The sequence below is a fragment of the Onychomys torridus genome, chromosome 2 (genome assembly GCF_903995425.1).
Source record: "Onychomys torridus chromosome 2, mOncTor1.1, whole genome shotgun sequence".
NCBI classification, from domain to species: Eukaryota; Metazoa; Chordata; class Mammalia; order Rodentia; family Cricetidae; genus Onychomys; species Onychomys torridus.
The window spans coordinates 141,891,850-141,907,251 of NC_050444.1; the positions used below are offsets into that span (position 1 = coordinate 141,891,850).

General features: G+C 48.8%; 1 protein-coding gene across 3 annotated transcripts in view; it reads left to right on the top strand.

Annotated features, from left to right (window-relative positions):
- The window catches only part of Csmd2 (CUB and Sushi multiple domains 2), a 572,883-nt gene that overhangs the window by 286,416 nt on the left and 271,065 nt on the right, over window positions 1-15,402 (top strand). For all 3 annotated transcript variants that reach the window (XM_036179375.1, XM_036179376.1, XM_036179377.1), the window contains exon 6: window positions 2,093-2,205. In XM_036179375.1, the coding sequence (XP_036035268.1) occupies window positions 2,093-2,205 (113 nt within the window). The remainder of the gene's footprint in view (window positions 1-2,092; window positions 2,206-15,402) is intronic.

The window sequence follows — 15,402 nt, forward strand, 5'->3', positions numbered from 1 at the left end:
AGCCCTCAGTTCAGTGAGAGGACCAAGGACACCCTCAAATGCTCAACACATATGCTTGGAGAGCTGAGCACATATACATGGTGGGGGGAGAGAGAGGAAGGGAGAGAAAGAGAGAAGAGAGAGGGATAGAGAGAGAGAGAGAGGAAAGGAGGAGGAAGAGAGGAAGAGAGAGATGAGAGAGAGAGAGAGAGAGAGAGAGAGAGAGAGAGAGAGAGAGAAGAACGAACCTTGCAGCCTGGTAAGAGATGGGACAGCTGGAAGATGCCAGGTAACCATAGGATAGCTATACACAGGAAGCCAAGCATCAACTTCCTCCTCACCCCTGAGCTGGGAAGTTCCCAGCCTAACTTCCAATTATACTCTAGACTGCTAGACTACCCCCTCGCCTTTTTTTAAAGAAGCAGTCGTGGGTTCTGAATTATTCAGGTGAATTTTCCCTGGTTCTACTTCCATATGTAAATAGCCTCCAAGCTCTGTCATTGAGCTCGAATTGAATTTGGCCCAGGGTGGGGGAGCCCACGATACCAATTGAGGCTCCTTAGAAAACTTAAATGACTCACCCTGTAATAAACTATTTTAAATGGGATCTGGTAAGATACAGTAATTGGTTTCTATAATAGTTCCTGCCCAAGCACTGTGGGTTATATTCCTAGAGTTTTGTGTATGTCAGCATTTTTCTGATAGTAAAAATTCAGTTCAGAGGGTACCAGGCTCCTTGACTAAGTCTTTTGTTTAATATATATCTATAGAAAGCCACTCTGTTGGCTCTCTAGTGTCTGCTTCCCCGGATCCCCCCCCTCTCTTGCCTTCTCCTCCTTCCCCTCTGTCTGGGAGACTCACTTGTGGACAAGCATCACCCTCTCATCAAGTTTCCAGCTAGGTCAGCAGGAGCATCAGCAGCAGGGACTCGGAGGAGGGCGGAGGAGTGTGCTCTGCTGGTTCCTTCCTTGCTCTTTCCTGTTGGGGTTTTCACACACCAGGTGAAGATCTGGGTAGAAAGTGACTTTTGCCACGCAGCCCCGTGGTTAGGGGTATTTCCTGTTTCCTGTGTTCCAGGAGGGGGAGTGGTCATGCTACCCACCCCCCATTAGTGCCAGCCTCCAGGGCTGCTCCCTTCTTATTGGTTTCTCCACTGCCTGCATGAGGAATGTTTCTCTGACTGGGACCCTGACAATCCTGCTTTGTACCAAGTGTCCTGTTGGGTTCTGAGCACCAACGTGAGAATAAGTAACAGATGCCATTCCCAAGAGTTTGCTGTTGTTGGGGGCCCCAGGCTCTTTGCAGAGCATCATCTCATGGAGTCCCTGAAGCCCTGAGGAGGGTTATGTCACCCATTCTACACCATAGATCAGGTCACAGAGTCTCCGAGGGTTTTAGTGACTTTCTTGAGGTCATACAGTGCAGCTAGCTGGTCCTCCGCTAGACCCAGCTGCTTCCCTACTCAGCCTGTCATTGAGGGGTGATCTTTGGGAGACTTCGCAGAACTATAACTAGAGTTGACTTCTGTGTTATTATAGGGTATGGAAGGAGTTGCTGTGGATGGGCTGGGATGTGCCAGGCTCCGGGATATAGACTTAGGGGCCCATTTTCTCACTTAGCCCCACATGCTCGGGGCCTGGCTTCTCACTTAGAAAGCTCTGGTGCTGGGTACAGGTCGTAATAGGGAATCCTTGATCTGAGCCTCAGCCAATTCCAGAAGAGTGGGAAGCATTTCCTGGAGCTGGGGTATTTCAAGGACTTCCTAGAGTCCTGGGAACTGACTGAACAGTGCTGGAGGAAGGGCAATGGGTGACGACAGTCCCAGCAGAAGGAGCAAAGACCCAGAAAATAGAAAAGGCAGGACAGCACTGATAGCATTGTGCACAGAGGGCGTTCAGCTAGGCTCCTTGTCTCCGTGGGGTGGTCTCAGGCCCTACGCATCTGCTGGGATTTGGGGAATAAGGGATGGAGGGAGTAATTTGCCTGGAAATGCCTCCATCTGCACAGGCCCCAGGCTGCTAAAGTGGGTGGTACTCACCTCCTGCTACAGATGGTGGGTAGATTCCTTGGTGTCCTGTTTGGCTCCTGAGCCCTCTGTGTCCTGTCCACCCAGGTTTACCGGAGCCAGCCTCCCAGCCCCTGTCATCAGCAGCAAGAACTGGCTGCGGCTACACTTCACATCAGACGGCAACCACCGGCAGCGTGGCTTCAGCGCCCAGTACCAAGGTAAGCACAGCCAAACTGTGGCTTCCTCCGGGAGAAGGGACAAAAGTTCCAGGAGTGACCTTACGGGCCTCAGTCCCTCACACTGGGACCCACATGTGTCTTCAGGCGTCGTTGTCTTGGTTCCATTACATTTGTGGACCCAGAGGTCTCTACACCTGCATCTCTGCGCCTGCCAAGGCAGCCTTAAGCCGCCAGAGTGGTAGTTCTCAGGTGCTATGTCACTGTTCTGTGACGGTTCTCGGGCCTAACTGTCACCCTTCAGGCCGGGGTCACCATCATGAGCAGTGCTCGGGGTCAGGCCCAGTGTGAGGAACCCGGCAGGCACCTCCTTGCTCCTCCTCATCACTCTGTGAAACAGATGCTGGTTGCATTCCCCTGTTACATGGAGAGAAGCTGCCCCCCCCCCCCCAGCCACCGTTCTTCTGAGCCAGAGCCCCATACTTCCTCAGTGGTTGCTGGCTGGTCTCACCCGGTCAGGAGGCTCCCCACACCTCCACGCTGCTTCATTCTATCTAGAGCACAGCTTTTTTGCAAGCACAGGCAAAATCCCTTTAGGCATTACCCCTGCTTACTTCCCACCTCCCATCTGGCTAGAGCTCAGGGCAGGAGAGGCATGTGGAAACAACAGGTAAGGACATTTATGTCTCAATAAGGAAGGACCCCAGGAGCCAACTCTAAAAGAGAAGTGGGTTAACCCAGAGAGGGAGGCACACCCCACACACACCTCAAAGAGGGTGAGACACTCAGTGCATGCATGGAAAGGGACCAGACATGCCTCTAAACCCTGCCTGTAGTTTGGGACAGTATTCCATACTGATAAATACCCTGGAGTCAAGAGCTGCGGTTCTATGAACCATATCTTCATGTCCGCGCTTCATGCGTGGCCTCATTCCCTCCGCCTACAGTAAAGGAAATCTCTGCAATATGTAAAAATAAAAAATAATAAACCAGAAGGTATCATAGAGCCTGGATTTTCTGGAGACAGTATATCCCACCATTGAGGCCCAGCCCCTGAGTAAAGAGAGGCAGCCACCTACATCTTCCTGTTCTCCAAAATAGGGAAGCAGAGCTGAGTAGTGCACTTTCTCCTGATTAAATAAGTTCTGGGTGTGCCTGAGAGTTCAGGTTCCTGAGGCTCCCATCGTCGCTGTGATGGGAGAAGGCTCAGTGGCAGTCGAGAGCTTCAAGATGGTGCACCAGGCAGTCTCCAGGTCATCTGATTACATCCCTATTGTGTGCTTGCTACATAGCTACTGTCGGGGGCAGCCTTTGGTCTCCCATTCACTGCACACTTACTGTGTGGCTGTTGAATACCTGCTGTGTGCTAGGCTCTACATGAGGCAACCTTCTCCCCAACGCACAGTGGCCTTCCAGCTAGCAGAGGCTCAGATAAGTTTGTCTACCAGCCCAAGAGCACACAGCTCCTACCTACATGGTGAAACTGGAATGGAATTCACCTACAAGCCTTTATGAGTTTATCCATAAAAGTCACTTCCTTTATTCTTAGCTGTCTCCTATGCCTGTCTGTTCAGTGACTTTGAAACTTTCATTTGTGAATTGCACCCCACCATAAACGTGCGTGTATGTGTGTGTCCATACGCATGTATACATGTATACATACATTTATATGTATATGTATACATTTTTCTTATTACAAATTACAGTGCTCACACATTATAGAATGAACTGTCACCCAGGGTGTTTGGCCTGATGTGAGGCACCCTGAGCATCTCTCTTGCATTTTGTAATGCTAGCTGCAAACTCTAATTTAATTTCACAAGTCTAAAGTGGGGAATGGCTCACAATCCAAGAAGTTCTTCAGGCATGTCCTTCCTGAAACTTCGCCCTCCTGTCTCTGTCCCCTAACCCTCCCACACAGGGCTTCTGTGCTGCTGTGTCTCAGGGCTACCAAGGTCATGAACACTTGGTCCCAGGTCCTAAATGTGTTTGCATCAAACAGATGTATTGTTTGCAGGGAACAGGTATATTGGCAGTTCCATTTTTACGAGCACACAGAGCACGGTCCAGCACTGGTATACCATAGGCCCAGGGTCTCATTTATTGCATTCCAGCCCAGGGTTATATGGATTGCTTAGTGACCCCAGAGCTCACTTTTTCTAATGGTGATGGTGGTGATGATGAAGATGGAGATGATGATGGTGGTGATGATGATGATGATGATGATGATGATGATGGTGATGATGATGATATGGAGGTAGTGGTGATGATGATGATGGTGGTGATGGTGGTGATAGAGACGGTGATGATGGTGAGATGGAGTTTGTGGTGGTGGTGATGATGATGATGATGATATGGAGGTAGTGGTGATGATGATGATGGTGGTGATGGTGGTGGTGGTGATAGAGGCGGTGATGATGATGAGATGGAATTTGTGGTGGTGGTGGTGGTGATGATGATGATGATGATGATATGGAGGTAGTGGTGATGATGATGATGATGATGGAGGTGGTGGTGATGATGGAGGTGGGGTGATGGTGATGGTGGTGGTGATGATAGAGGTGGTGATGATGATGAGATGGAGTTTGTGGTGGTGGTGATGATGATGATGATGATAGAGGTGGTGGTGGTGATGGAGGTGGTGGTGGTGATGATGATGATGATGGAGGTGGTGATGATGATGATGATGATGGAGGTGGTGATGATGATGATGATGATGGAGGTGGTGGTGGTGATGGAGGTGGTGGTGGTGGTGAGGCTAGAAAATGACTCAGTGGGTAAAGTACTTACTATGCAAGTGTGAGATAAAAGTTCAGAACTCCCATAGATGTCAAGTGGGCATGGCAGCCTACCTGTTTTCCCAGTGCTCAAGTGGTAGAGACAGCAGGTCCCCTGAGCAAGCAGACTAGTTGGCCCAACTGGCAAGCACTGGGTTCAACTGATAGACCCTAAGGTGGATAGTGATTGAGGAAGACATTTGTCATAAATGTCTGTCCTCCACACTCATGCACGTGTTTGTACACATACATGCAAACACACACACACACACACACACACACACACACACACACACACACACACACAAACAATTACAGTGGTGATAACAAAAGAGAGTTTAGCTGTGTTCTTGGCCAGGCACAAATTCAGCTAATACCATGGTGTCAGAAGGTCTGAGCCCTAGCCAGGCTTAGCTCTAACTGTCCACCAGAGCAGGGATGACCTTGCTGCAGTTCCCAGTGTTCTCCAAGTGACATTACTACTTACTCGTGCTGTGAAATAATCCTCTGGTACACTGTAAAGGTTTGTCACTCGAATTGGTTTAATAAAATGCTGATTGGCCAGTGGCCAGGCAGGAAGTATAGGCGGGGTGACCAGACTAAGGATGAGGGGAAGGAGAAGGGTGGAGTCAGGAGTCTCCAGTTAGATGTAGAGGGAGCAGGAGGTGAACATCCCATGCTAATAAAGGTACTGCCACGTGGCAGAGCATAAATAAGAAATATGGGTTAATTTAACATGTAAGAGCTTGTTAGTAATAAGCCTGAGCTATTGGCTGAGCATTTCTAAGTAATATTAAGCCTCTATGTGGTAATTTGGGAAGGGGCTGCCAGGTATTTGGGAACAGGAGGGCAGGAGGGAAATGTCTGATTACATACTGGCACAGAAGGGCGAGTGTTTGAGGTTCAGCTCCACTCCTAAGAGAAGAGTCTAAAGACAGGCACAGATGTGAACCTGTACCTTCCCTACAGCATGAGAGTGGCAGTTGGGCTGATTAAGAACTCTCATATTTGATATAATGGGAGAATTCTTTTTGCTAGCAGGACTTCTAACAGGGCAGAAAACTAACAAAAATGAGGCAAAACCAAAAAAGAAAGAGGTAGTGACCTAAGGTGGTCCTCAAATAGATGGCTGGTACACAGTAGGAGAGAGCACTCTGGGTAGAGAATGTCCAGTCATTCTGCAACAGCCACATGGAAGGCACTGCAGCCATTTGTGTATCCCTGGATGGCAGCCCCAGTCCAGCCTGCATCTGCTTTTGAAAGGCCCTTGAGCTAAGGATGGGTTCCGTGCCGTTAGACAATTGAAAGAGAGGAGAAATTAAAATAGTAATATGAGGCTGGGGAGATGGCTCAGTGGGTAAGAGCACTTGCCAGGCAAGCATGAGAACCTGGGTTCAAATCCCCAGCACCTTGTAAAAACCCAGGCAGGATCTGTAACCTCAGCTTCTGATGGGGCAGAGACAGGAGGATCTCTATGACCAGCCAAGCTTGAGGTGCAGGGAGAGACCCTGTCTCAAGACAATGAGGCAGAGAAAGCTAGAGCAGAACACCTGACAGACAGCCTCCTCTGGCCACTGCACAGGTGCACACCTCCCAAAACATGTGCATATGAGCACAAACAAGAAGCATGCTCATACAGACACACACACACATAATAGTAATATTTCATGACACGTCAAGTCCAGAATTCAGCTTTCATGAAAAAGAGATCCCTGGAACACATTTGCATTCATTCTTTCATACCTGGGTCACTGGCTGCTCCAGTTCTCTCAAGACAGAACAGACCATTCTTAACCAAGGAGGGTGGCCTTCCAAACCTGCGTCCACAGGCAGGAAGCCCCTTTGCAGAAAGCATTTGTCCATCCCAGGCAAGTGTGCCAGTCGGAACACGAGGCATGAGAGGACTGGCTGTGAGAAACCACTTCTTCCAGCTGAACCCCCACCTCCCAAATGTTCCTCAACCTCCCCAAATAGTCCTACCAGCCAGGGACCAAGTGTTCGTGCACATGTCCCCCTGCTGGGGACATTTCACATTCAAATCATACAGCACTCAACTTCCCACACACATGATGACCAAGCACCCCGTTACTGCCCTTCTCTTCTGGAGACAGGGAATGTGATTCACCCCATAAGGACTACAAGAAATGAAAGGAGGCCCGGACACGTGGTAGGTGCTCAGGGAAGGGACCCCTCAGCCACACACCCCACCCAACCCCTTGACTTCCTGTTTGGACTTTTTCTGTCTGTGGGGAAACCTGTGCAGTGGGAGACATAGGTGGGGCAGGCCCCTCCCCCTCACGCATGTGTCCTTTACCTCCAGCTTTCACCCAATGATCACCATCTGGCACCTGTTCCTCCTGAAGCCACATCCCAGCCTGTGCTCCACCAACCCTCCCTGGTGGCCCAGAGACAGAAGACACTCCTTAGTGCCAACTGTGGTCTCTTCTGCCTTCTTGATGCCTTGCAGCTGGGGGTCAGTCATCAACAGAATGTCTGTGTCCAATGGACAGCACATTGCTTATAGCCCAGAAGCCTGGGGTTGGCAAACAGCTGGTATCAGTTGTTTCTTGTTGCTGTAACAAAACAGCTAATAGAAGCCACTTAGGGAAGAAAGGGCTTATTCCTGCTCACAGTTGGAGGGTGAAGTCCATCACAGCAGGGAAGTCGTGGCTGCTTTGCATCAGCAGTTGGGAAGCAGAGAGAGACAGACAAATGCAGGTGCTAGCTTGCTCTCTCCTTTTTATTCAGTCCTAAACTCCAGCCCAGCGAATGGAGCCACCTACATTTGGGGTGAGTGAGGCTCTGGCTCCCCAAGCGTAAGAAGTAGTTCCAAATGGAGACAACAGCCCGCCCAGCACAGGGAACTGAAGCTAGGAACTGATGGAGGTAGAGGGTCAGTTAAACCTCTTCCCTCTGGTCATTTTTTCCAACTGAATTCGCTGAAGCTGTTTATGAAGGCTGCCACATGGCCCATCATTGTTATAGGAGTCATTGTGCTGGGAGATGGCTCAGCCAATAGAGGGCCCGTCACTCAAGCTTGAGGACCTGAGTTGGGATCCCCAGTACCCATGTAAAAGGCAGGTGCTGTGGCACCCATCTATAACCCCAGCACTTGGGGGAGGGAGGGAGTGGAACTAGATCCCAGAGCTCATTGGCCAGCCAGTCTAGCCAATCAGTGAGCTCAAGACTTAGTGAGGTTATCTGTCTCAAGAAATAAGGTGGAGGAAGACTCCCAACACCAACATCTGGCTTTTATAACACACACACACACACACACACACACACACACACACACACACACACACACACACACACACACACTGTGCCCTCTACCACGCAAGGGTAAGGAGTCCCCTTCCCTTCAGAAATTCTAGTAGGCACACACTGTGCAGTGGTTAGCAAAGAGGTCACACCAACAGCATCCACTAATGCGGAGCCGCAGCTGGACCACTGTGAGACTTTCTGTCGGGTTTGAGACACCTCCAACATCATGTGCATCATGTGCAGCCAGTTCTGAGAAGCTTTTCTCACTTACCAGTGACCCTTCGGCACCTGTCTTCTTAGCAATGGCTTGTGCCAGGACTCATTTTACTCTTGGCGTTATTTTTACGCAGCTGTTCATTCTTCACTAACTGGAGCAGTGACTCCAAGGACGCCAGGGCACCCTGATAGTAGCTTTCCCCTCAGCATATCCTGCAGCCCCTCAGTCTACTTGCATCCACTTCTTTCCATCTCCTTACATGTCACCATCAGCCTGCGGCACAGCTACTGCACGGACGTTTTGCCAGATGTCCCTCGGTTTTTCTCTGCCGCAGGATATTATTAGTAAAATCTCCCTGCTAAACATCCCCGATCTACCTGTCAGTCTGAGTCCTGTCACCTTTTCTGTATGAGAACGTGCCCCCATCTTCTGTCCCCAAAGCCCCTCCCACTTTCCCTAAGTCCTTCATGAGTCAGGGCTAGGCCCTGTTTCCAAACACTGCACCATCAGTCACAATGGCTTTGTTGGTGATACCGGTGTCACCAGAGCATCGCAGGCACACCCAGCCTTCTGATATGTAATCAAGACAAAAATCACAAGAACAACAACAACAACAACAACAACAACAACAAAATCTAATCATGTCTTAAGCAGGCTTGTGATTCTTCTTGTTCCTAGCTGTTCTCTGCCTCATGTGGCCTGTGGGCCGTGGGCAGCATATGTCTGACATTTGAGTATTGATTGCTGGATCTTCAAGCTCACTTTTATCCAAGAGATCTCTGGCAGTATGACCAAAGACATTTGATGGTCATTGTCAGTTTCAAAGGAGTCCAGTGCACTGGGCCCTGGAGACCTAAGCATCCCAAAGCTCACTTCTCTGAATTCAGATGTGCTGTGTGCGGAGTGGGAGTTGGTATCTGGTCTTCTCCTGTGCCTTCATTTTCTAACTTACCATTCAGTATTTTTCTGTCTTTTGCTATGCTGCTACCCTGCCAGCCTGTGGGGTTGATGTCAGAAATGATGCCACTAATTCCCCTATCTGCATTTGTAGACATTGGAGTAACATGAGCCCTCTCTTTGTGGGATGTCCCAGGTTAGGTGGAACCTTAAGTTCTTTAAATATAGTGTTGACATGTACCATGACACCTGTCCTGGTTTCTACCAAATGAACACCTCTGCCCTGACCCTTCCATTCAGCTATGCATGCCAGTGCAGCAGCTGGTAATGCTAATCTGTCTAGTCCCTTTTTATCGAGTCTAGGGCTCATACTTTGTATTCATCCCATGAGTCAGTTGGCCTGGAGGCAATGCCAGTTCTATTCAGGAATCACCATTTCTTCCTGTTGGTCCCAATAAGGTGGCTACAGGGACTGGTAGATACACATCCTCCAGCCTTCAACCTCAGGCATCTGCCCTGCATGTCACACCTTTAGTGCCAGTCTGAATCAAGGAGCTGGTGTTCTGGACGCCAGCCTCGTCTAGCGACAATGTGAGTAGTTGAGGTGGTTCCATGGAACTGGTGATGGAGCAGCAAGACTGGTCTGCAGCAGCAGCAGCAGCAGCAGTGAGATGTAGGATGCACACGCATCCTTCTCATGTCCCAATAGAGGAGATCAGAGTTCAGTTCTCAAACTGCTGCCCTCTGCAGCTTTCAAGAAATGGACCCAAGGGAACAAAACAAAATCTAAGCAAGAGAGGGTAAGATTGAATAGGAGCGGCCGAAAACAAAATCTAAGCAAGAGAGGGTAAGATTGAATAGGAGCGGCCGAGACCCTTGCAGGAATGGCTGGAGAAACTTTCTAAGGATTAGCAAACAATTTGGGGACAAATGATCACAAGGTTGTTAGGGTTGACTTAGCCAACAGGACAGCCAGCTACAGGCCAAGGATACAGAGTCTGAATCCACAGTCACAGGCTCTGTCTATATCTGTACTCCTAGAGCCATGCGGAGAGGCCAGGCTCCCCTCTTCCCTAAGATATCCTTGTCTCCTGTTAGTTCAGTCTGATAGCTTGAGCTTCAGACTAGAGAGCTGTTTATATTACCAGATTCCTCCTGCTCACTGCATGCCATGAGTCCCACTAACCTTTATGACAGCAGGGAAACGTCTTGTAATTAGCCAGAATAGAAAGGATGAACAGGGCAGCCTGACAGTCTTCTGTGGACATTCTCATTCGGAGGAGATGGATGTACCTACTACGATTTCCATCAACCGGTTAGAGCTGGCATGCTTCTCTTGGGAGTCTTGACTCGTCAGCTACAGTGAGAAAGCACATATCTATGTGTGACTTGCATTCTCTGTGTGAATGTCTATAGCCATGGGTTCACAAATATACTCATGAGGGTTCTGGTTGCAGACATGAATGACCATATGTGCCCAGATGCCACCTATATGCATGTATGCACCAAGGGCTGTGCATTTGAGTGTACTGAGAAACATCAGCCCAGCACCAGGCTGTACCTCTCCTTTACTTCGTTGATGACTATAGAATCTTTCTTAATTTTTTCTCTTCTCTTCATGTGTCTCTGTGTAGTATTTATATTCACGTTCACACATGCATGGATGTATATGCACATACGCTTGTGGATGTGTGCTTGTGGGGGCTTAAGGTTGATGCCTGAAATCTTCCTTCATCACTAAATTTTCCACATTCTTCATGGAGACACACTCTCTCAATCAAACCCAAATTCACTGATATGTCTTGAGGCCGGAAGTTTCCCTGGTCCCACCTGGCCCCACAGTCCAGATGAATGTCTCCCATCTGCAGTCCCACAGCCACTTATAAAATAATCACTCAGAAGCTTAATATTAATTACAAATTCTATGACCTATGCCTCAGGCTTCTTGCTAGATAGCTTTTATAACTTAACTCAACCCATTTCTATTGATCTATGTATCGCCATGTGTTCTGTGGCTTTACCTGCGTCCCATTACATGCTGCTCTTTGGATGGTGGCCCAGTGTCTTCCACTCTCCCTTCTCCTCTCATTATCTCTGTTGGATTTTCCCACCTGGCTCCATCCTGCCCTGCCATAGGCCAATGCAACTTTATTTATTAGCCAATGGGAGCAACACATATTAACAGCATACAGAAAGATACCCCACAGCAATGTATAGTCTGGCTAGCCAGCTTGCTCTGGGAATGCCCTGTCTCTGTTTTCTAGGGCTAGAATTGAAGTGAGGTAACATAAAGCCCCTGGCATTTATGTGGGTTCTGGGACCAGAACTCTAGTTCTTGCTTGCACAGTAGGCAGTTTAACCACTGAGCCATCTCCCCAGCCCCACCCCCCAGGTAAGACCATCTTTCTAGCAACTAGTGCCTGAGTAAAACCCCAGTGGCATGATGCTTGCAGGCACACCCATTAATGAATGAATGAATGTGTAGGCAATGTGCATGAGTGCACCTCAGAAATTCTCAAGGTTCTTAGTGACTTACCCAACTATTCATTTGACCTTCCTTTCTGACTGGGCTTGTAGTCATGCTCTTGGGGGCTCTGTAGGGACACCTGCGCCATGCTTGGTCCTCCCCCTGGCACCCTGGTCCACTTGGATCTTCTGAGTTAGTTCTTCAGTGAGCTCACTTTGTGGCTGATTTCCCCTGGTGTACCATTTTCCATCCACCTGGGCAGTCTCTTTTGCTTTATGCAAAACCTAAGGTGTGATTGTGTCCCTGGGATCCTTGAAACTGAGGCCTCAGCATGTGAAGGAGGCTCTTTGATGCTGATGTCCCTAGTGATATGAATCTTGCCTAGATCCACATTCCTGACTGTCTTAGACAAATACCCAAGAGGAACAACTTAAAAGGAAGATTTATTTGGGTTCAAAGGCCGCTGACTCCATCATTTTGGGACTGAGGCACAGTGGTGGGAATGTGTGGTGGAGAAGCAGCGTCAAGCTGCTGGGAAGAGAAGAGCAACGGGTCAAGGTCAAGCTGTAGCCTTCAAAGGCATGCCCTCAGAGACCCAGTTCCTCCAATTAAGCCCCACCTCTTGCAGTTCCAACCCCCCTAGTAGTCCATTCAGATTTGAAATCTGCCAATGGAGAAAATTATAGACCAGGACAGAGCCCTCACAATCTAATCATACCAGAGATGCCTGTACAGACTCACTCAGCATCATGCTGCCCTGGTCTCTTAGGTGTCTCTCAATCCATCATAAGTCCACCCCTGGTTAACCTGACATTCAAATGCAGCTCCTTAAAGCATCCTTAATCTTTAAATAAAAATAAGAACAAGTTCCTGATTCCATCCAACAGGATACAACTGCCATTCAATTAAGAAAAAGCAGCAGTTCCCACCTGAACAGGATGTAAGAGATAGTTCATTGCCACAATGTAACATGGATGCCCCCTATCCAGTTCTCAGTAGAGGTCCTATCTACATGATTATCTTCTGTAGTCCAATCAGAACTTCCCATTGATCTCAGCATCCTAGACTTCCCAGCCTGTTCCTCTAAACTCCTTGAAATTCCCTTCCAAAACTAGTTCCATGGGCTCCTGACCCACTGTAACAACCCTACTTCTTCAGAGCCATTTCTATTTAGATGTTTGCTGCTGTGATAAAATAAATCTCAAGGATAAAAGATTCATTTTTGCTTACCATTCAAAGGTTTCAGCCCATAGACAACTGGCCCCATCGCTAAGGGCCTAAGGTGAGGCTGAACATCATTGTGGAGATGGGTTGGAGAAAAGCCACCCACTCCATGGTGCTCAGGAAGCCAATAGAGATCCACAGGAAGGATTTGGCACAAGATACACACCCTAAGGAGATGCCCCATGACCTATCTCTTCCAAGCAGGCCCTATACTTATTCAGGCTCCCAGTACCTTTCAAAGTAAGCACCATCAGCTAGCACCCTGAGCTTCATGAGTCTTCCCAAACACTGACCCATTCATCAGTTCCCACATGCTATGGGCCAGCTGTAGGCTCTACCTCCCGGAGCCCGGGCCTGGGCCGACTAAGCCTGGATGGGTGTCTTTTATAGGCTGTGTGACTAGAATGAGAAAAATCTGCTCAAACAGTTGTGACTACTGTACTTCCCAGGCTAACTTCGTGAGAGCAAACATTCTGTCCATAGATTCCCATGTGTGTCCAGCCACCTTTTGATGACTAACGGTGTCATGGGTGATGCAAACCTAGAGACCCGGCTCCACAGCGTAAGAAGTAACAAAGTTAATACTTGCATTGACTCTTTAGATTCCTTCTCATTTAGCACTCATCACCTTGGTCAGCTCTGTCCTCTAGTAAACGTAGGAGGAAGGGTAAGGAAAGGATGGAAGTCAGCTCTGGCTTGGGCTGGTGGTCATTTCCTACTGGCAGCAGCAGAGCTACCAGGGCCTGAGGGTTAGGCTATTCTTCTGGGGAGAGGAGAGTAGAAAGAGCAGTTCTTGTCTCAGGTAGGGGTTCTGTTGCTGGGATAGGGCACCACGACTAGAAGCAACTTGGGGAGAAGAGGGTTCATTTCAGCTAACAGTTACACACCACAGTCCATCACTGAAGGAAGTTGGGGCAGGAACTCAAGGCAGGAACTGAAGCAGAAGCCATCAGGGGCTGCTTACTGGCTTGCTCCTCCTGGATTGCTCACTTTGCCTTCTTATACACCTTCTTATCAGGACCACCTGCCCAGGGATGACAACATCCACAGTGGGCTGATCCCTCTCTCATCAATCATTAATCAAGAGAATGCCTCATAGGCTTTCCCATATGCCAGTCTGGTAGGGATATTTTCCCAGGTGAGGTTCCCTCTTTCCAAACAACCCCAGCTTGTGTCAAGTGGACGCAAAACTAGGCAGCACAGACATCCACGCACATACCCAATCAGGAGTCCTTCTAGGGTCTCAAGAGGGCAGAGGATTGGGGGAGAACTTTTTGTCGCTGAAATTTTGAGAAGAAAGGAAGAGCAGCCCCCACCCCAGCTGCCTCTGTCTTCATGTCCACAGCTCACACACCTCTTCATTAGCTGCAAGGAAAAGCTGGGTGTCATGAGCCCCTGGGAATGGTGTCTCTGGTGCTCTGCTCTCACTCTCACCCCTCCCCTCCAGTGGACATAAGGAACAGAGATAAGAATCCATGATGACCCCAGCCACACCCCTGCATCTTGGTCATATGTGGTAAGCCATCTCCACAGACTTGCCTCAGATGGGCTGCACTGGGCCACAGACCCCATACTCACCTGTTGTCCTGAGGCCTTGGGGACAGAAACTTCAACTTTCCTCATGGCACTCAGACAGCTCTGTTTCTCCCAGGGATGGTTGAATCTCAGCCATGCCATATTAGCTGTGTTTGAATAATGCATGTTTCCCTGCTAATGCCCTCCTTTTGATAATGTGCCCATGTTAGTGTTCATTGGAAATTTTCCTGCTGGATACACACAGAGAGCAATGCACATTTATAAAGGAGGTTAGGGAGAATGGAGCTCCATGGTAGTGGCTGAATTTCATCATGCATTCCACGTAGACAGTCACTTGTCAGGGGAACAAATTCCTTAGCTGGCTTTTCTATTGAGCCTGAAGTGGGGACACTGGGAGAAGCTCTGTACACCAGATGCTGTGGACTTTGGTTTGGGAAGTAGTGTGTTTCCTCCAGTCCTAAGTGAGTGTCTGAGCCTTCAGCACCTGAACTGGGGACTTTTAACGGGCCAATCACAGAAAGTCTGGGCCTCATCTTTCTGATCTAATTCCAGTCACCTGACCTCCTTGATTCCCAGTCTTATTTTCTGTCAAGTAAATGTAGTAGATACCAGACAAGGATGTTGAAAGTTTAAGGACCCAGGGACTGATGCCTGGGGCCCCAGATACTTTTTTAGGCACTGAGAATATAGCAGCTAACAAGAGGGCTTGCCTTGGTCTTGCTTACACTGAAGTATGGGGTGATTAATGAACCAGGTGTGGTGGTGGTGCACACCTTTAATCCCAGCACTCAGGAGGCATAAGGCAGATGTCTATGAATGTGAAGCTAGGCTGGTCCTACATAATGAGTTCCAGGACA